The sequence below is a fragment of the Micrasema longulum genome, unplaced genomic scaffold (genome assembly GCF_059751315.1).
Source record: "Micrasema longulum isolate JH-2025_06_02 unplaced genomic scaffold, ASM5975131v1 h1tg000311l, whole genome shotgun sequence".
Taxonomy (NCBI): Eukaryota; Metazoa; Arthropoda; class Insecta; order Trichoptera; family Brachycentridae; genus Micrasema; species Micrasema longulum.
In genome coordinates, this window is record NW_028277515.1 from 131,934 (window position 1) to 155,907 (window position 23,974).

A 23,974-nucleotide genomic window follows, 5' to 3' on the forward strand; every position below is an offset into this window, starting at 1 on the left:
TATTAAAAATAATAGTCAAGGGTAGTGACAGTGAGTGCGCGCATTGAAAAACGAAAAAAGGAGCAATCTCATCATTTCCACTTCCCTTGTTTGGGTTAATGTTGAGCAGATATTTCGTGACCTCTTTTATCTCAAAAGATGCATTACCAATTGAGTCGTAATCATTGAGTAAATTTGGCGTAGATGAAATATTAGGAGGTTGATCATTAGTATTATTGCTAGGTGATTCATAAGATGTTTTAAAATATTTTAAGAATAGATCGCAGATCTCCTTTCCCCCTGTACCAGATGTCTCTCCATAATGCATAGTTTGAGGTATATTACCTCTTTTGTTAACATTTTTTGCAAATGACCAGAGTTTCTTAGTATTACTTGGAATTTCTCCCTCTACTTTGGCAATGTATATCGCGTAACATTCTTTTTGCTGAGTTTTTTGACGTGACCGGAGCATTGAAAATTCTAAGTAATCGAGTGGGTTTTGATATTTAATCCATCTTCTATGAACTTTGTGTTTATTTTTTATTATCTTGATTAAAGCAGATGAGTACCAAACGGGATATTTGTTTTGTTTAATTGACTGCTTAGGAATAAACCGTAAAATAGTATCTTTGAGTATTACATAAAAAGCGTTCACGGAATCATCAATAGACTCAGCATCGATTAAAACCGACCAATCAACCTCGCGTAGATAAGAATTTATGATTGAGTAATCCGCCCTACGAAAAAGAGTGATTTCTTTATGCGGTATAATTAGAGAGGGAGATACTTCTATTCCGATGTCTATATGTAATGCTGGATGGTGAGTATCTTCAGTGACAAGAGGACATTAGAATATTTCATAGTTGCTGGACTGGTACCTGAAGCATAAGACTAATAATCTTACCTCCATGTAATAAAAATGATCAAGATACGCTGCGATTGGTGTACCAATGCAGTGCCTATGCACCATTAGGTGCGGATAGGGAATGATGATGATGTTAGTACATGTTTTTTATTTTTTTTATTGAAAACTTTATATTACGCGCACCCAAGTAAATACTGTAAAGAGCATTGAATGGGCAGCTCATCATTTGCAGTCATAATTTTGATCAGTTTACGTCCATAATTATAATTCTGTAAATGTTTAAGTTCATTTGGTGTCGGGTGACCACGCACGGGTGAAGGGCTTTGTTCAGCGGGTGAAGTTCATCGATCCGCAGGCCGGACGCGTCCACTGGCCGAGATGCTAATTCCTACGAGACACGGCCAGCGTGGGGTGGCAGGAGGGTGGTGTGACTCTACCCACCCCTTTCTGAGAAGTGTTCCATTGTCTAGAGTTCTAGAGTGACTTTATCACTTCTCCCCCCGATAAAACGAAGTCTTTGTTCGGACAAACATTATTAATTGTCCACTGTCAGAAAGCAGTTTTATTTTCATTTTACGGATATAAATATTTAATTATTTCACTTGTTAAAAATAACTTAATCAAATTGTTACAACGAAATGTTTTGAAAGACAATAATTGTTCAAATGTCAAATAAATTTCATGTTTTGAAACCTTTTGGTAACATTATTATTAATGAGCGACTAAAAAATACATTTAAATATACCCACATTTAATATTATCATCATCATTCCCCTTTCACACCCGATGGTGCATGGGACACTGTATTTACGCTTTAGTTACATTGATCTACGATGTATGCAAGGGAAGCGATTGGCTGATGAATGTCGATAAATCAAATGTGATGGTTTTTGAAAGTATGACTTAATGAGAAATCACTGTGAATGGAGTTATACTAAAACAAGTAGAGAAATTTGCGTATCTGGGAAGTATATTTACTAGGGATAGAATGACTGAGAAAGATATTGAAAGGAGGGTGAGTGCCGGGAACAGAGTGAACGGTGCACTTAAATCAACCTTGGACGTGGAAAAACAGGGATAAAAGTAGGCTGAACTCTGTCGAAATGCGATCTCTCAGGCGAATGTGTTGTAAAACTATGTACGATAGATGCACAAATATTGAGATACGTACATTATGTATTTATTTTTGTTTTATTGCTCAAAAAACTTTTATTTTTTAAGTACTAATGTTGTATTAATTTTTTTATTATTATTATCTAGATATTCTCAACTGTACTGTGTTATATTTATATTTAGTACATAAGATTTTCTCATGGTTATTGCTATTTTTATTTAGAAATGTTATGTTTCTTTTTAACTTTTTGTATTATATGTTTACTAAATTGTTTAATTTTAATTATTCTATCATTTCATACTATGTTCTACATGATTATTGTGCACTGCTGTTATTATTTCTGTAAATTATTTTTTTTTTTGTAAAAGGTTCTTTGAACCGTTAATGTATAAATTCATAAATAAATAAATATAATCAATTAATTAATAAATTATATCAATACTCATCATCATTCCATTTCTGCACCTAATGGTGCATAAGGCACTGCATTGGTATTTCTTAATACATAAAGAGAAGAGGATTAGTCTTACGCTTCAGGTACCAGTCCAGGGACTATGAAATATTCTAGTGTGCAAACATTCTTTTAAATAAATATTTCATCATCAACCATGTCGAGAATCGAACCCGGGACATCGTATATGCTAGGCAAACGCGTTTACCTCTACGCCACGAGGCCGACATTAATACCGATATTTTTTAAATGTACATTATTATGTAATTGTGCCGTGACCGACTGCGGCACAGTGCAACTTTGTTAATTAAACCTGACAACCTTTTTTGAAATAAATATATTCAGTTCTACATTGCGTTGCATTAGTCTTTACGTTCTGCAAGTCTCCACCTCTACTCTACTCTTCTCCAGGCTCCAAGGATCGTCGAGCGCTTCGCCTTGCAGTCCTGATCTTAATTATGCCTAGAGCCTGTCCGAGGGTTCCTCCTGCTTTCCAACCACTGTGTGAGCAAGGCTCAAGACGTGCTTATTTTACGGGCTAAGCGACGGAGTTTACTTACATAAAACATAAATGTTGTAAATTTTATTTTAGGAGATTGTAGAGGTCTTGGGACCCTCAAACTTGGGATTAAAAGTTTAATTTTAAACAACAATATTTTAGAGGAGACGTACCGAATTAAGGAAAAAAATCTTTTTAATAATAACTAAATCATTCATTAAGTATTGAAATTATTGTGAACATAGTTATGTAACGTAAAATATCATCGAAATATATATTTTTTAAACATACAAATGTCGTCATTTGAAACAAACGTTAAAACAATAATAATAACTATAATAATAATAATAATAAAAGTAATAATAATCATGGTTTATTGACAAAAATAACAATTACTTTATCTACTACATACACACTTAGGTAATAGATTTTTCTGGATCCTGTCTAGTGTGCCTAACTAGGTACAACCTGTTTTAAGGCAGACATTTTCATGCAAAATAAACAATAATATTACTACCTTCTAGTTAATTAACTATACAGTTATACAATATTCATTTATACCATTTATTATTTTTAAATGTTTTTCAGTAAATTTTCCGATTTCTCTTGACCTAAACCCAGTAACCATTTTTTTTTTAAATTTATTGAATTGAATCCGGGTCATGGTTTTGCAATATTTGGGTAAAATATTGAATATTTTGGGGCCCAGAAACCTAAAATTTATTTGATCGAATTCAGAGTTTGTGGTAGATCCCATCCTCTAGTTTGACTTCTGGTAGTGTGAGAGTGTTCCTTTTGGAATTCGATAAAATAATTTGCTTTCACAAACATTATTTTTCTAAAAATATACAACTACCTTATATCTAAGATCTCAAATTCCTCAAATAACTACCTGAAGGGCTTTTTAAAAAGTATTTTAACTATTAATTTTTGAGCAGATTCGAGAGGTTTTAATATCGATTTATTAGTTCCTCCCCATCATATTATGCCATAGTTATAATTAAGTTACATAAAATAAAATATAGTTGTTTGAGTTTAATTAGGGATAAAACGTTACGTATCGATTTGAAGATATGGGAAAGTTTTCAAATTTTTTGTGTTATATATTCTATGTGTTATGTTCATTTAAAATATTTATCAATAATTATTCCCAAATATTTTATATTTGTGTGTGTAAAAAATGCTCTTAACAGGGGATACTCCGATTTTTTTATTTTGCGTGCAATCATCACATTTAAAATCGATATAATCGCCCCCCGAACACTTAATATGGCACCAACGATGGCAGGTTTTGCACTAAATTCACTTCTTGCTTTCAATTTTGTGTATTTTTTTAAATGTCACTTTTCTTTTTCAAGTCTTCCAGTTCTGTTTTGTAAGGAGTCTGGAACCTGGATGTAACCTGGAAAATATAAATAAATTTAGTTTTAGTAAAATTCCATATTAGAAACTATGTTCCTAATTTCAGACTGTACTCGATATTAGGTTCGCTCAGATATCCCATATTAGGAACAAGATCAGTACAAAAAAATACACTCTCAGAAAAAAATCTACTTTAATTTTACTTCAACACATTGTGTAAACACAAAATTTAGACTATGATATTGATGAACTGTAAAAGATTGATCATTTTGGGTAGAAAAAATATTAAAAAATAATAAAGTGAAACTTACGTAAATATCAAATTGGAAAGGCACAAAAACGTAATCACTGTCTCTGTTGCTTGCGGTGCGTCTGGCATCGGGGCGTGCACTTACATGTTTTGGTCGGTCGGTGAGGAAGTGGGTACGCTGGGTTATCGAGGGCGTTCTCGCTTAGTTTTTGTGAAACATCGTCGTCTCATATTTAGGACGTATACCATATTCGGTACATTTCCTCTACTATCCCTGGACTAGCACCTGAAGGGTAAGAGTGATCATTACGCCTTTGTGCAATAAATTATTGAGATTCACTATGACTGATATATCAATGCAGTGCCCTATTCACTATTGCGTGCGTATAACGAAAATATAATTATGATGTTAAAAATTTAAAATAAAATTATGATTTTTTCCAGTTAATCAAAAAAACTAGTGTAAAACAGGTATAAAGTTAAAACAATTGAACCTGAGGTTAGATTTTAAATAAAAAATCTCATCACTGCCATACAACATGCTATGTTTTAAACTTTATAAAATAATAAATAGATAACTAGATCAACAAAGATACTTATTTAAATTAAGCCAGCGCGTATTTGTATGAATTTATATAATTATCTTACAGAATTTGTAAAAATTTAAATGACCGGACAAGGAAAAAACCTTGTATTTGACAAATAGATGACACTTTTTCAAATGCATTTGATGAATATTTAACCATCAAATATTGAACATATTTCAAATACTTATTTTAGAGTGGATACATAAGATTATTACAAATTACCATTGACGTTATGTATTAGGTGTTTTTTTTTCGTTCTTTTCCAAATTTAAAAAGAACACTAAAAGTCAAGCGAAATGGTAAACGTTATACGAAAGAAAATTTCCTGCTCTACAAGATATTGTATTTGATTTTAGGTTACCCATATTATTTTATTTGATTACGAGCCTTTAAAATAGAATGTCAAGTACACGAAAATGAGCATTTTTGAAAGTTCCTTCAGTTAGCGTTCAATCGAAGGAATAAATCTGCCAAAGCTACTCGCGATATTTGCGCAGTGGTCGGTGAATGCTATGAATTATTGACTAATTTTTTGTGAAATAATAAAAGAGAATACATTATTGCCTAATTTGTTGAGTCCTCTTTTCCCTTCATTTGGAAAAGAACAGACACCACTTATGGCAACACCCAATATATTATAATAATAGGTCGATATAAATTACACTTAATATTCCTATCTGTATTTTTTTCCAAAGAGTATTTTTTTAACTAACTTTGATTTTCTGGAATAAAAAACTGTATGAGAAACTGCATCTACATTGCCTACTAGCAAACTATATAAGTAATAAATAGTCAAAATAGTTTTGTTTTCATCAGTGGCGGTATTTCCATAGAAGCCCATAAGCCGGGCTTGCCTATTAATTTTATTTCAAAATTACCAAATCTGGACCAAACGCTTCAAAATAATTCATTTCGTTGTTTAAATTTCGCGCCAAATGAGAATCAGAGATCTGTTCGACGTTGGTACTGTACGCGTCCCGAGATCCGAACCGTATGAAATCCGTGTGCGCGAACGACACTATGTCTTCTTATCTTGCTCACGCACGTGGGGTTCTTATGGGGCTTATTTCACGGTGCAATTCGCATGTAAACAAACAGTAAACTCATAAAATGTTTGTCTGTATATGTTGAGTTTTATATGGGAATCTGAAGCCAGCTTCTTTAAGGTAAAGTTGGCAGAGAGCGTCTCCTGTATTTCGTATCGAACAAACTTTACGATTGTTAATTATGCTCTTTTTTACGGAATTTGATAATTTTTAACGGTTATTTTTATCTTCATTGATTAAAGACCCGTACTGGTTAAGATTTATGATAATTTACTTCATTTTGTGCAAACGTCATATATAAAAAGAATTCGGAGATAGCCGACGTTTCTTTTTTATTTGCCTATCTACTATCCTTTTCCTTTTCCAATATTATATATCAATTATAATTTATATTTATCTATCTATGGGTTCCGATGACTATTATTCAACTCTACGCATGCTTTATTAATGTTACTTATTAATGTTACTTATTGGTAATGGTTGATATCTGAGGAATTACTTTATATAAAATAATATTGTGTTTTCTTTATTTCGTTTATTTAAACGAACTCAGAAAGATTATCCTATGCATATTTTCATAAAATATTGTTATTCGTCATAATATACCTTTTGGATGCTTTGTAGACTGTACAACTGTAGTGAAGAAAGCATACATCATGTTTTCACACAAGTGAATTCATCATCATTCCTTTGCCGCACCTAATGGTGCATAGAGCACTGCAATCGCAGTATATCTTAATATTTTTTGCTACATGAAGGTAAGATGATCAGTCTTACGCTTCAAGTACCAGTCCAGGGACTATGACACATTCTAGTGTAAAAACATATTTTTAAATAAATATTTCAAATCAACCATGTCGGGAATCGAACCCGAGACCTTTTGCATGGTAGGCAAATGCGCTGACCACTATACTATGAGGCCGTCAGGGAATTACACCACATATGAATTAAAAATATATATATGGGCTTGCCTTACTCGTAAACCCTAGGCACGCTACTGGTTTTCATAGAAATAAAAAATTATTATAATCTCTCCAATGAATTAAAAACTATGAAAACGAATATATCAGTAAATAAGTTCAAAGTCAATTTAAATCATTTTTTGAACCCGAGTAAAAACAGCTTTCTATTTTAATTAGTAATATTGTAAAATTATTTTCTGTTTTTCTTTTTATTTCGTATAATTTTAACTAAATGAAGCAAGGTCTGTATGGAAAGACAAAGATATATGGCGTTCTATCCTCACCGCCTACCCTTACGGGAAAACGGCGCGATAGTTCAATTGTTTTTTTTTTAATTAAAATTATTTTCTCGTTTATGTTCGAAATTATATAACTTCAAATTACTAAATAATAAACAGTGTAAGTCACTCTCCAAGCACAAGAGCCGGTTTATTTTTTAGAAAGTAACAGATATATTATTAAATGATTATAAAGTTATAGTGTTGATTATATGTCTTTATTAGCAATACTGAGCAGATGATAAACGATGACCCGAAAAAGTTTTGGAGGTTTGTTTCGGATAAGCGTAGCGATCACCATATACCGTCAATTATGTTCCTCAATGACGGACGAGCAACTAATGGTGCCGACATTGCAAATCTTTTTGCAACTCATTTTTCATCCGTTTTTGCAAATAATAATTCCTCATGCTGCGCTATCCCATTACAATATTCAAATACTATAGATTTAAACAGTTGCACAATTTCTAATAATGATGTTTTCCGTTCTATGAACAAATTAACTAATAAAAAGACCACTGGGACTGATGGTATTCCAGATTTATTATTAAAAAATTGCAGCTACACTCTCTCTAAACCAATTTCATTCATGTTTAATCTCTCTCTGTCATCTGGTGAGTTTCCATCCTTATGGAAGATAAGTTATATAAGGCCTTTTTTTAAATCAGGCGATAAATCTGATGTTAGCAATTATAGGCCTATTTCAACATTATCTTGTATCCCTAAAATGTTTGAGGCTATAATTGCTAGCAAAATCACACCCATATTTAAGAATATACTGATCGATGAACAGCATGGATTTATATCTGCCAGATCAACCACCTCTAATCTGGTAGATTATACCCAGGTTATTGTCAAAGCACTCGAAAATGGTCAGCAGATTGACGTTCTTTATACAGATTTTTCTAAGGCATTTGACAAAGTAGATCATAAAATTCTCATGTATAAATTACATGCCTTGGGAATAAGAGATCCATTACTCTCATTTATTAAATTGTATCTAACTGGTAGGACACAAAATGTTCAGATAAATAACTATTTATCAACCAGTATTGATGTTACATCGGGTGTACCTCAGGGTGCTTATTTGGCACGCCTGCTTTTCAATTTGTTTATTAATGGTGTTGGTAAATCATTCTCTTACTCTCGTTTTTGGCTCTTCGCAGACGACAACAAAATTCTCAAAATAATTCAAACTTTACAAGACTGCTTTTTTCTTCAATCAGACATTTACTATTTTAACCGATGGTGTAAAGTCAATAAATTAGAACTAAATATTAAAAAATGCAAAATAATGTCATTTCATAGAACAAAACAACCAATTTCCTTCGAGTACCTATTATAAAACTCCAAAATTGATGTAGTCAAGTCCATCAGAGAATTAGGAGATGTTTTGGACTATAAACTGACATACAACGAGCATATAGATAATACAGTAAATAAATCACTGAAATTACTTGGCTTCATTAACAGAATATCCTCTGATTTTACTCATGTCCGTACAATAAAAACTCTTTATTGCTCAACTGTTCGCCCTCTTCTTGAATATGCCTCAGTGGTCTGGTCTCCATTCTATGTCAATCGCATAAATCACATTGAATCAGTCCAACATCGCTTGCTTCGAAAAATAGCGTGGATGCTTGGACTAGAGAGAGATAATTATTCTTATGCTGAAATAGAGTCAATGTTAAATATTTCTAGTCTACAAAAACGTAGAACTAATATTGACTCCATATATATGTTCGGCATACTAAATGGTATAATCGATGTTCCATCATTACTGGGACAAGTAAAATTCAATATTCCGACTCGTAGATTGAGAAACAATGAAGTACTGTTCATCGATCAGCATAGAACAAACTATGGCCTAAATTCTCCAATGACCCGTCTTTGTCGTATTGTTAACTCAAGACAAGATCTGGACTTTTTTGGTTTAAGTTTACAACGATTTAAACGAGCACTAAATAAATAGTCCAGATCTTGTCTCGATGTCCCTTATGTTTGTCAATGCTTCTTTCTTTTTTTTTAAATGTTTTAAACTAGTCTTTTATTGTAATATTTAAACCTTATAAATTGTATACATGGACAATGTCCGTTAATAAATAAATAAAAGAAGATTGTATAGAAAAAAAAAACATGTACCCTGGCACTGTATTGGCACACTAACAGAAGCGTATGTCAGTCATATTTTAAAAGACTCCGAGAACCTCTTGTATAATAAGCAAACGCGCTGACCACGTAGATTAGATTAGATCACGAGGTGAATCACGATAAATATGTTAAGGTAGGTACTACGACCATATTATGACCTTCTTCCATCCCTTATTTAAACACCATTATAAATCATAGGGCACTGTATTGATGTAGTGATAAAATGTGTAATATTTTCGTAAACTAGTTATGCATGACTATATAATTAACCCATCTAATCAAATATATTTTGTTTAGCCATTTTTTTTTTCTTTAAAAAAAATTAAATATTTGCATTTTTATAATTTACCCGAATATTTATATTTTGGTGGCCATTTTCAACGAGTTGTAAATAACTCACTATTAGAAAATGGAAATCAAGTTGGGGTAGAATGGGATTCGAACCTCGCACCTCTGATCCGTGAGTCCGCAACACTAGCCACGGAACCACAACCTGACACAATTGACTGTGTAGAACCTTCTTAGGGACGTATTTCTCGTTTGATTTAATAATTGAATTAAATTTTAATTGTTAATAAAGCAAATTCATCAGTTTGTATAAAACTTCTTGGGCATTTCTTGTTGGATTTATAAAATAATAAACAAACTTTTTTATTAAAATTAATTAATTAATTGTCACAATACTAACCGACTTAAAGCCGATATCAATTTTAGTGTATATTCCTTTAGTTGGTTTGAGAAGGGGTTTAACTCCCTTGGATTGCCGCCGAAAGAAAATACGGACATAGTTTTAGCGGGAAATTGTTATTTCATGCATGTATTTTCCGCGCCAATACACGATATGGAATGAATTAACATAAATGAATTTTGTATTTAACAAGTAAGTTTCCATAGAGAAGCTTCGAGCGATATGGAAAAATTATGCGACTGAAACAAAATTTTTGTGAAATTGTAATTTTCTCCCTCGATAGAAACTGGGTCATCTTATAATTTTAAGCTACAATCGTAATACTTTAATTTATTCATATTTAAAAATCGCTGGAGGTATAAAACTATTTGAATTGTGACAAAATAAGGGCTTAAGTTATTATATATTATATGGCGTGCTTTATTGAGAAAATTAACGTGCTGCCATGACAAAAATGTACCTAGTTAACATCAGATCTTGATATGCAAAATCATATATTTTTGTGAATTAAATACTTATATATCGTTAATATAATAAAATTGGGACATCTAGTTTCGAAAATTTTATAAATAATTTAAAACAATAAACTCTGTTTTTTGTAGTCAAATTATAATACATTTTTTTTAAAAAGCATTTATAAAAAGATAATAAGAAAAAACAAACAATTTAAAGTTGGGAAATTGTATGTATTCTCGAACGGTTATTAGGTTTTTATAACCAAAACAATATGAAATAGACTACACGAAACCTTTTTATTTTTTTATATTACTTTATGTATTTAACTTTTTGTACATAATTTAAATTACACACATAAAATAAAAGTTTGTTTTAAATCATTTACATTTCAAAGCGTTCAAATAGTTAACATATATATTTTAAAAACTAAAGATATACCTAAAGTTAATACTAGAACTCAATAGGAAAAAATTAATGAAAAAAGAAAGAGGAAAGGCAGATATATTAAGTCGTATTGATAATACAAATGGAATAAAAAGCCATATTAACAAGCCATGTAAGGTGGTCCCTTTCAAACGATAAATCCAGTCAGTAGAGGAAATATTAAGAAGAAACTGCCAATAAGTAGATCAAGCAACTTTTGAGAAGCACAGATGAGGCCAAAACATTTTGGAAGTATGAAACGCCTACGTATGAACTAACTAGGACTCTCTCGGGGCATGGATGCGTGAGGGAATATCTGCACCGCTTTGGGCTGCGAGACGATAGTTGCTGCCCATATGATGGCATCGCTGAGCAGACTGTAGAACATCTTCTAATATGCTGCCCAATGTTCGATAGGCCGAGATGGGAGCTTGAATGCAAACTAAACATTCGGATTGCTACCCCAAATAACCTACCTGAGCTTCTAAACTGTAATAATACACGAAGAGAGAGTGTTCTATTCATTACAGGGACGATTCAGCAGGCTAAGTTATTCAATGTTGATATTTAGCTCCTTTTGTTTTTTCATATGTCCAACCTTTACGAATATTTTTTATTATTTGTTTATGTAATATTTCAAGTGTTATTTTATTTATGATGACGATAGTCACTATCTATAGTAGACTATCGTCGGCCTCGTGGTGAAATGGTCAGTGTATTTGTCTATCATGTGATAGTTTGATCATGCTTTTGAAAATATGGTAAACGAATTAATTGCGGATATACTAAATATAAGTTTTGGTCTTCAAAAGGCAACAAAAAGTTTATCAGTGTTTTATAATAATCCAATCTAGCTTACTACATTTTTATATTATAAATCTGAACTAGCTATGAATTACAGTTTACCGTATGCTAAACACCCATTAATTTTTATATCGCTGGCTTAGTGCATTCGTAAAATAATAATAAAATGTATAAAATACCCTCACGTAAAATTTGATAAAATAAAACAATTTAAATAATCCCTTACGCGAATTAGTAGAAAGAGGTGTATTAAGTACCCGATAAATATAAAATTATGCTCGTTAAGCTGAATTTGTCAACAATCTAGTATAAAATGTTCCAGAAATTACGACGCAATTAAATCTTAGTATAATAGCTGGAATGGGATATTAATTTCTTTGACACACTTATTTATTCTCGCTTTTAATTAATGACTAAATTACCCGAAATTTTTAGTGCCAAAAAACATGCATACATTTAATTATTTATGTATCCAGTTAAAAAATAAGAATACATTATAATATGTTATTTCATTACATTGCGACCCTTCAAAGGAATAAATTTCACGGTGGTAGAGTTTTAGAGAATAATTTCCAAGAAAACCGTTATCAGCTTTTTCTGTTTTAACCCGAAAAGAGTTGATTACATGTTTGGAAAATATACAGCATAATTATTTCATCAATTTGGTTCATTCGCCATCTATCGTGTGTATACGTAAAATAGTAAAACAAAAATGAAAAATTAGAATATTTCAGACAAGGCAGAAATACAACAAAATATTTGTAAATCGAGAGTTATTCCATCAAAAATCAGGCGAATAATATTTTAATAAAAAAAAATATTTATATTTTCACACATCAGGGTACCTTAAAAAGTTTTTTATTGCTGATAGTTTATATTATTGTTATCTCACAAAAAATCATTTACGTAAATCACATTGGATAATGTATTTATTTTCTAACGTTTAAGTTTAAGATGAAAAAAATTGTAAGCACTAACTTTGTGATAATTCATTATCAAAATATTATTAATTAATTAAGTTTTTAACCGCTTATTTTTAATTTTTTCTACCGGCCGGTTTTAAGGCTTCACAAGCTTCTTCTTCTAGGTATAATTTACTAATGCTCCATACTAACGCCATATGTTTAGATTTAATATTTAGTAGACACTGTTTAAATAAATTAGGACGAGATTCACCAATAAATTATACCATGATAAAGAAACTTGAAATCTTGAAGCCTTGAAACCAGTCGGTCGAAAACAAAGTCCTTTGGTTATTATTACTTTAAGTTTGCATTTCAATAGTTATGTAAACTATACTGATTTTTTATAATAAAATAATGGATTTTATCCTAAAATAAATAATTTACGAAAAGCTTGTTTCTTTCCGTACCAGAGTAAAGTTTTTAGAAAAGAATTCACCTTAACATTCAAAATCGATCAATCAACTACTGTTATTTAAAATGTTTTTTATTTAAACGATCGCAGAAAATATATTATTTATTTTAAAAAAACAACAGCCATTGTAACAACAAAAAAATAATATTTATAAATAAACTAAAATGATAGGCCAATTATAGTTTTCTATATATAATTAAATACAATGCCAAAAAAAAAGAAGAAAAAAAAATTCTTGTAGAACTTACATTATAATTTTGAGTGGGTATAATGTTTAGTAAAATGTTCAAGTGAACGCATGTTTATTGATATTCTTACTTTAAAATTGTCCTAGTAAGAATATCAAAGTACATGAAGTGCAATTTTTGACAATAATTACATTTCAATGGACATTTATTTGTAACAGTAAACAGATCGGTGGCAGTTCATAACTGTATGTTTATACGGCAGTTTATGACGCAGGATGATGCACAGGAGTTAGCAGCCGACCAATAAGCCTAGATAATAATCGTGGACATAGGTCGGACTAGAAAACAGACGTGAAATGTATATCTCGTAAATATGTATTTAATTTTTTTGGTTTAATGTGTAGTTGTGACGTGATGTGTTAGAATTTTATTATGAATTATTCTTACCTTAAAGGCCTTGTATGATGAGACTACGTAGGAGGCTCCATCTTCCAGCTCCTCGAGCCTTATCTTGCGGTCACCATCGAGAGAGAAGACATATCGGGCCCCACGGGGCAACTCCATGCGAGCTGACAGGCGGTCCAAGAGAGCCCCCATCGTACTGAGATCTCGCCCAGGGCGGAATCTAAAAATAATAATCAAAACAATGATAATGTATGTACATATATCTCTGCTCCACTGGTGAAATCTTTGAATAAATATATATTATCAATCATGAAAATTGTTTGAAAAAGTTTATAATATTATTTATTAAAAAACCTACTTTGTAAATGTATTTTGTACTACGCTAATTTAATGTATCATATAATATAATTTGAACGAAAATGTTATTGAGATCAAAACTAATAAAGTACATAATAAAATGTTATAATAATAAAAATTACGGAAAAACTAGGCCTTGTTTTCTTCGATGTCAATGAGGAAGTTCAGTAATTTTCCATTTTTTTATTTGTTTATAGACTATAAAACTAAGACAATTTTTTGAGAATATTTATTTTCGTATTGTATATTATCAGCACTCCGTTTTTTTAAAGTTCTGTCATTTAAAATTACCCCACCTGTGACGTCACAAATTGTCTTCGTTGAGCTCTGCCTATTGACGAGTTAGCTTCTCGTAAATGGAAATCTATTACAACACTCTATCACTGGTTTATTCGTTAGTTTTTGTTGCGTAGTATGTTTTTGTTCAAATCATTTTTATTATTTTTTTTATACATTTTCGAAAAACTTCGCTACACAATTAAATGCTCTTAATTTTGCCGCGTGCAAGAAAACATTTTATATAGTCAGTTTCCCGTAGTGCTGTACTTCCTCATTATTTGCATGACCATCTTGCATTTATTATGTTGATTAGAGCACAAATCGTCGGGTTTCTGGCACAAGTTGGTAACTACAAATTTTCGAAAAAGAAGATGTCTTCAATGACATCAAATATTCTTTATTTAAAAAGTAATTTAAATATTTCATATTTTTTCAATTTTTTATTTTTTATCAGTGGCGCTACACCCCGTTGTGGGCCCTGGCCTCCTCCAGAATCTGTCTTCATTCATCCCTGCACCCTGCGTCTCTTTTCCAGTTCGTCAGGCCGATTGCTTTAATGTCATTTTCCACATTATTCTTTATTTATAGAGTAATTAAACATATTTCATATTTGTTCAATACTCAAATCAATATTTTATATTATTCAGCTCGTAGTCTCATTTGAATTGTTGATTTGGGATGGGCTTTTAACTTTAAAAGTACAATATATCACAACTAGTAAAATGTTACCAACTTACGCCAGAAACCCGACGAAATAATTGTGATGACTAATAAGCGTGTACAAATATTTTCAACACGTTTCATTAAAAAAAACAGATTATTATATTAAAAATTAACATGGAACCATAAAAATGAAGAATAATCAATTGTTATTATTTATATCATACGCATTAATAAATAAAAAGTTTGATATGGAAAGACCCATATTGGATATTGACTGAGTTTCATTTTTGAATCAACAAGTGGCTGTCGATAAATTTCCTTTTGATCGTTTGATAAAATAACGAATAGGAAACGTTTATCAATGTTTCAGGTATTGACAATCTATCCCATTGGTCGTAACGCTAAACCACACAAATAAAGGCGTCAAATGGGCGGATAATGATAAGTTATTGTGTCAATGATTATTAAGACAATAATTACTAACCTACCCACCTACTGCTACTAACAACATTATGAAAACCCAAAGGTAATTGCTATTTTAATGTAATTGGTGTTTGCTAAGAAAACACAATAAAATGTCTTAGACAAAATTCCATCTTCGTACAATAAAACATTTCAGTTACATATTATGCCGTACTTTAACTTGTATCGTTAAAATCTTCATTAATCCTAATTTAATTTACTGACAAAATGTATCAATTTAGTTTGATTGCATAATCAGGCCACGTGTGTGTATTTTTTTTTCATTAAACCCCTTCCAAATGAAAAATGTATGTTATAATAATACAAAACAGTTTATGTTTTTTCTCTATGAAAACACAGTAAAATATCTGAGTATTGTTGCACGTTTTAATCACATATTTATTTCGAATGCATTATGAATATTCTCATATTCCTGAAAAGTTTTTATAAAATTGTAACAGAAAATGTCACACAGGTTTTGTATGTACAGTGTGTTCGAATGTTTAACAAGTCTATGTTAGTGTGTTAGTGCATGTCGACAAACCACGCAAACATACAATTTTCGCTTCTGTAAGCAAGCGAATTAGAATGATTTATGTAAAAAAAATATATACATAAGCAAACGTTATTTAAGATTTAAATGTAAATGTTTTTAAAAGAAAAAATAAGTAGGGTGGTATATTTTTTATTTTAATATTATGTAACCATCCTTTTATATCATTTAAGATCGGTAAAAAAATAGTAACCTGAATTCAACGCCGGGGAAGAAAGGGTCGCCATTTTTATAGAAGGTGACTTTCCTCGCTCGCCAGAAGGACAGGTTGGCATACCGGCTGCTGGGCTCGGCGGGCTGCGGCGCCGCGGGCGGCGGCGGGGGCGCAGGGCTGGCGGGCCGCGACGGCCGCCAGCCCGGGGGCTCGTCCTCCTCCTCCGTGTCGGGCGGACTGGGCTCCGCGCGCCCAGCACTGGGGGACGGCGGCCCGCCCTCGCCGCCCGCCGCCCCGCTGCCCTCCGCCGGCGAGGGGCTCTCCTCGCCCAGGCGCGACGGGACGCGAGACGCCACCTGAAACAGCGGCCGGCGTGAGAACCTCGCGCACACAATCGTTGCGGGAAAACTTCAACAGATGGCGCTAGTTAGGGAAAATAAGTCGAGTGAACCTTTCACGGCGCTGAGTAGATCACCTACTTACCACAAGCCGAACAAGTTAGCGTGCAGATGGCGCTCCAATTCTACTATTTTAAACATCGAATCAATCGTAAAAGTGTACAGAAGATCAACAATCAACTGATGATAAATTAAGGGCACATTAGATATTTTATTTGAATAGATTTACGGACAAAGTCCATTCTAAACATAAATTCAGTAACATAAAACTAGAATTACAACAATAAAAAGAAAAACAAAGACGTACATGTATATTGGACAAACATTTAGGTATCCGGGTTGATTATATAAACACGGTTTTTTAGGGCCAGACCACGAAACTTCAGAGGAAAATTCCTCATGGTAAGCATTAAAAAAATCCTCATAATTTTTTTCCGAAGTCATTTTTAAAAAAAAAATTATCTCAAAATAGAGTAAATCTTTAATTTCTCGGACTAGTATCCCTTCCACAAAACCCTGACAAAAAATGCGATAAAAACTTATTTGACCAACGAAGCGATACGCACCAGATGCGGACATGGGAAGCGACTGGGTAGGAGAGGGGTAGGGGTTTGTGGAGGGACTGCTTGTCCGAGAAATGAAGGGTTTACTACATTTTGAGATTGCAATTTTTTTTTTTTTTTTAAAGACTTTTTGGAAAAATTTCCAGAGGATTTTTTTTAAAGCTTACCATGAGGAATGCTTCTCTGAAGTTTCGCAGTCTGACCCTGAAAAACCGTGTATAAGGAATTTATTGAGTACTATTCATGTTTTTTTAGTTTATTAGTAAAGTTATTTCATTTACAATCAAAATTATGTAGATCCTGATTTTCCGAGTCTACATGAAGGAACATTAAGAGGTATTTGTTGGAGAATAGTTGGGATTTTAAAGATGCAAATTAAATCTGCATCAAATCGACGTTTTGAAAGACTCAACAGATTAAGGAAAAGTTGTATGTTAGTATAGCTGTCTCTTGTGATTCCCAGTTTGTAAGCAATTTTTCCTATAAACTTATGGTGAACTAATTCGAAACGATTCATATGATTACCATGTTAAGGATATTATATTACAGAAGCGTATTCGAGAATAGTACGAACCAAAGAGCAGTTAAGTGTTTTTAAGGTAAATATGTATATTATCAAAATCGGATCGGAGCTTTATTAATGAAGCCAGGGAGTTTAACAGCTTTGTTTATTTTTTTTGTTTATGTGAAAAACAACAGCAATACAAAAAAATATACACAACATTTTAAAAAAAAACATAAAATAAAGCCAAATCAGTTTTCCACATAAATACAATTAAATAAATCCAGTTCAGTTAGATATTAATTCATAGAAGTGCATGTGTGCGAGTTTTTTTGTGTGAGGATGCGTGTGTAAGTGAGTGGAGTGTGGTTTTGGTAGGTATGTGAATATGTGTTTGAGAGTATATGGATGTGAGGATGGGTTTATGAACAGGGTGAGTGTGTGTTTGATATGAGTGAATGAAAACAACTTAAATTTATAATGTAAAAATATTTTTTTTTATGAAGAAACATAATTTTTTTCATATAATAGTTTTTTTTTAAATATAGTCAATGTGTTCGAGAAAATGTTGGATGTTGTCTGGAATCACTTCGATTGAATTGACAATCGAGGGAATTTGGTTATTAAGTTTATAATCGAAGGCAATATTTATTTCAGTTCGGCTGTAAAAAAATATTTTGCATTTGTTGATATTTAATTCGATGTTATTAATTTTGCCCCAGTCATGAAATAATCATCTTCGTTACTGTTAGAACGTAAATATTAACGTTTTTAAAGAAACTATCAGATTTTAAAACTCATGATAGATTTTGTCATTTTTCTCTCAACAACATTGAAATCGTATCAAATTCCTGTTTTTTAAATTAATATTTAAAAACAAAAAATCGTAAAGTCTGGCAAACAAAAGTTCTCAAAAGTGTAAATAAGTAAAAGGAGTGTAAATATAATATAGGTATATGTTAGAAAAAAACTAAAAGAAAAAATCATATATAAAAATATATATATATGTATATATTTATTGTTTTATTTGCACCACAGCAAGTGGTAATTACAGCACAGAACACCAGTCTTGAAAAAATATATATTTATTTTTTTATGTTCTTACTAGGAATTGAACCCGGAACCTTCCGTGTGTGACTCAGGCATACAAAGTAATTTTTAATAATATTTAAGCATGGGTGTGTTTTTTTAATGCAAGTAAAAGTATTAATACGCAAATAATTTTAAGTAATACCTACTTCAACAAATGGAGATAAAAAAATATCACATCACAAAATGAATTCAAACTATTCATCAAAAAAATATTGCCAAGAAAAGAAAATTCATAATCAAGTAGAAATTATTTTTAAATGTAAATTTTAAATTTAAAACATGTAAAGTTTTCATTATTTTTGTTTGTTTTTATTTAGTAAATGTTCCAACCACATAAAACATGAGTCAGAATCCAACTAAAAAAATGACTTAAGTTTAAAAAACAATATTTTGAGTATCTCCAAATCTTAAAAGACATGCTGGATTTCCTCCCTAGGGAGTTATTTAGATCTAAATTTGTTGCAATTAAGATGGAAATCATTTTTGGAAAGGGAATGTGGACGTCTTAGCACATACGGAGTTATGGATATGTCATTGGCTGGTTTATGTGGCCACTTTACACACTGTGTAACATTCACTATTTTGCGTATGTTTAAAAATCTACATTTCCCTAACTCTACCGTCTGTTGACTTTTGTGAAGTAAAAGAGCTGAAACCTTTATCATGCGGGTGAGATTCAGCCGGCTAAACCATTTCACTTACTAGGCAACGCCTGAAAACAATTTTTTAATTTTTATACTTCTTATACCGGTTGGTTTAAGCGACAAACTTTTGAGTATGCCTAAATGTCAGTATATTTGATTCTTATTTTATTTTCTTTTATTGGGTAATTCAACAAAGATACGTAATTGAAAAAATATACAATTTAAGATATTCGTCTATATAATTTCACATGTTTACATCGTAAATATTTAAAAGATATTATTGTTTAAAAATAGTCCGGTTGCAAAATACATTTTTTTAAAAGAAACCAATATTTTATTTTATTTTATAAACATACATGGCAAAATTTCCTTTTACAAAACTTTTAATCTGAACATATGTGGTTTAATTATGTTTTTAAAACATAAGTTTCTTTATACTCAAGATTTGAAAAATAAAGTTAAACAAAAAATATATACATAACATATTCAGTAGAAGTTTAAAACAATTAAAAAATAAATGTAAAAATCAAACCAAATAATAAAGTATTTTAAAGGAGTAATATAATAAGAAAGTAAAGTTACAGTTTCATATATTGATTATACTGAAGGTTTAATTACCATTCACCATCTTTGAAAAAGTTCTAAAGGTTTGTTCTATAGAAACAATAACCTGCACTTAATATTATCCGATACGTGGAAATAACTATTGCCGAGTTCACGGAGTCAGTTTAATACAGGGTTGCTACTTCAGTTTTGAGATATAAAAACACCAGTGTGAATATATCAAATCTTTTATTGTCATCGTAAAGTTTGTCATTTTTAATGCTAAACATCAGCTCATCATCAGCTTAAACAAGTAAATTTTTCATCATTATAAACATCGAATTAATGGGTTAACCACCGTACAGTCCTGATTTGGTACCCAATGATATTTTCTTATTCCCGCATATAAAAAATAAATTGCAAGGTCAACGTTTTTGCACGCCTGAAGAAGCAGTTGATACATTCAACTCGCATGTTTTGGGGGTACCTCAATCGGACTGAAAAAAGTGTTTCGAAAATTGATTCAAATGCATGCAAAAGTGTATTGATCTTCAAAGAGAATATTTTGAAAAACAATAAAGCCATTTTTGATTATAAATATTTGTTTTTACTTGTCTATCTCAAATCTTAAGAAGCAACCCACGTATGGTATTGCAAGTATACACTGTCCGTAAATTGTACGTACAAAACGGTGATACCTAAATCTGTGCGCTTTTATGATTTACCAAATTTATAAAAGTTTGGTAGGCATCTTCAATGAATTAAATAGGTATTAGAATATGAGAATTACATAGTTTAAGTAGAGTGGGGAGGAAAACTTAGAATCCGCAGTTAACATTTACAATGTTACTACGGCACCATGATCCGACCAGTTGCATCATTGATACAATAAAATAATAACGTACTGAAATTACGTTTCGATTTTAAAGCGCTTTTGTTTATTTTATTATAATTAATATTTAATATTAAAGTAGATATTTACATAAATAATGGACGATTAACTGAAATTGAACATGTTAAATACTTAGGACTAACAATAGACAGACAATTGACGTAGACAATTCATATCAACAATTTAATTAGCAAAATGACGTCATTATCGAGTCATTTTTTTAAAATCAAAAACTTTATTCCAAAAACGGAAAAAATCTAAAGTACGAAGCCTTTGTAAAAACTAAAATAGGTTATATGCAACTACTATGGGGAACAGGAAATCAAAATGACATAAACAGACTACAAAGAAGCAAAATAATATATTGAAGTTAGTATATGACCTACCCTATCTAACAGCAACTAAAGAACTTTTTAATCAAACTAAGCAATTAAATGTATCTGAACTTTTTAAACTAGAATCCTTAAAACTTATTCATAAATTAGCCACTGATGTAATTGTAGACAAAGAAGTAAAACTTGAAAAAAATTGTACTAAACATGGACACAATACGAGAATATCAGAAACATATCACAAACAACCTTCTAAAACAAGACAAGGACAGTCGAGACTAATAAAACATGGACTGAATTATACAATAAACTACCAGGCAAAACTAAGCAAAAGACTCAGACAACATTTCCAAAAGACGTTAAAAATATTATCATTAACAGTAGAATGTGAATTTCAAAAGTAAAAATATTTCATTAAATGTATGTAACCCGTAAGGGTTTGTCAATATTTTTATTTTTTTAAATCATGCCCTACCCTAATCTGCGCCCAGCGGTGCTTAGATATACTCGATTGGTACTAAAGTCGCAGCGTAACTGCGAACATTCGTTATGGAAAATTTAGTCTTGCGATTCAGACGACAAGCCAGGTACTGTAAAAATATTGCCGTAAAAAAACAGCTACAAAATAAAGATTTTACATCGACCTTGCCAGAATCGAACCTGGGACCTCAGGCATGGTAAGCAAAAGCTCCCACCAGTACGCCATTATACCCAGCAAAAAATACGCTTAAAGGTAACCTAGTTTAAACATTTGCTCTGCGAAATGGCAAGTTATTTTTCATGTTGACTTAGCAGGGAATCGATTTGGACTTCCTTGCATGTTAATACAACGTATGTACCTGCTTTCCACAGAACAGGCGGAGAAATAAATATATTTGGCATTAATACCTACAATTAATTGTTACGAAACATGTAGAATGTATTGGTCTTTGGGTACCGAAGACGAGGAAAAGCTATTTATTTTCCTGGCTTACAGGCTGTGCCAAAAAAAATAAAACATTATCACGCACACGTGCACAATAAATTACTATTTTTTAGGAAACTTTCGTCACGTTCATAGTTTGCATTGCTACCATATCTCAGGCATGCGCGCTATTTCTTGTGTGAGCGCTGAAATTTACAACTTCAGTAAAGCAAGAATCGCGAAATGTAAAAAAGTTGCGATCCCAAGAATGGACGAATGAATAATCAACGCCCTTACTTTTTTCCTTTTAATACTGAAATTTAAAAGTAATTGACTTCACAATGACTTTTAGATTAAATTCATTCTCTTCTAAACCCGTTAACACTCGTGGTAAAATCAAAAATGACAATTATAATATACCAATTTGTCCGCCTCTCGGTTAGCCAAAATGTTTGGCGTTGCAGAATCCAGCATCATGCTTTCTGATTGTTTTGACCCATACAAAGATCAAGGAGACCCAATAAGGAAGTTCAGTTTTTTTTGTAAGCCGAAAAATATTTTTTTTATGTATTGTTTTAAAAGCGCTACGATTTTTGAAAGCTTTGAAATTACTCCGACGACGTGACGTAATTCGTTTTTATAAAAATATTTTTTATTAATTTTTTCATGAATTTTCGAAATAATTTGCCATACAATTAAATGCTCTATTGTTTACCACGTGTAAGAATACATTTTTATATCGAATTTCTCGTAGCACTGAACTCCAATCAGTGGTAAATTACAAAACAGAATACTCGAGCTTGAGAACAATCACATTTTATATGTTTGTGTTCTCAACGAGAATCGAACCCGGAACCTTTTATGTGTGAGTCAAGTGTCTTATATATTACAACACAGAGGCCTGAATTCTGAATTCAATCGTGGTCGCACTTCGTTACAGGACGAATTTTGTGAAGGTCGTCCAAAATCGTTCGTTGTGCCAGAAAAAATCGATGCTTTGCGTGAACTGATATTGCAAGATCGTCATGTGACATACCGTGAGATTGGGGCATACTTGAGCCTTAGTTCCATTTGCATACATTTAATATTGCATGAACATTTGGTCATCAAAAAGGTTTGTTCGCATTGGATACCGCATAATTTGACAATCGCTCAAAAAAAGGCTAGTGTCGATTGGTGCAAACAAATGTTCGATCAATAAATTCGATCGCGAGGGCTTTAAAAGACGTCTTTAATATTGTGACAGGCGACGAATTGCGGATCTATGCATATGAACCCGAAACTAAACAAAAATTGACTGTATGGGTCTTTCAAGACGAGCCAATTCATGAGTGAGTCAAGTGTCTTATATATTAGAACACAGAGGCCGCCACGGTTATTTTAATTTGGCGAATAAAAGTGTTTACATTAAACGACATTTACATAATACGACAGACATTAAATTTATAATAAAAATATATATGTTTTTTTTCAATATTATTGTATATTTCTATTTCGTTTTAAATTATTAATGTTATTACACAACTTTTTTATAAATTATTAATATGATGGTAAATGGGTCATTCACATAGTAGTTTAACATTCCTTAAGGATTTAAATAGGGATGAGTAATGTCACCATAGTTTTTCAACGCATACATAGATATCTGTATGAAAGAACTGAAAGATTTCAGAATGGAAGCAAAAATGAGTGATATAATTGTTAACTGTCTTCTGTATGCCGACGATACAGTGCTTCTTGCTAGCAGCAAA

At 31.7% G+C, this 23,974-nt stretch overlaps 1 protein-coding gene across 1 annotated transcript in view; it reads right to left on the minus strand.

The window, feature by feature from the left end:
- The window catches only part of DCX-EMAP (Doublecortin-domain-containing echinoderm-microtubule-associated protein), a 108,116-nt gene that overhangs the window by 79,373 nt on the left and 4,769 nt on the right, over positions 1-23,974 (minus strand). Inside the window, exons 2-3 of the mRNA XM_088224820.1 lie at positions 16,393-16,709; positions 13,928-14,105 (exon numbers count right to left, since the gene is read on the minus strand). Of these exons, the coding sequence (XP_088080946.1) occupies positions 13,928-14,105; positions 16,393-16,709 (495 nt within the window). The remainder of the gene's footprint in view (positions 1-13,927; positions 14,106-16,392; positions 16,710-23,974) is intronic.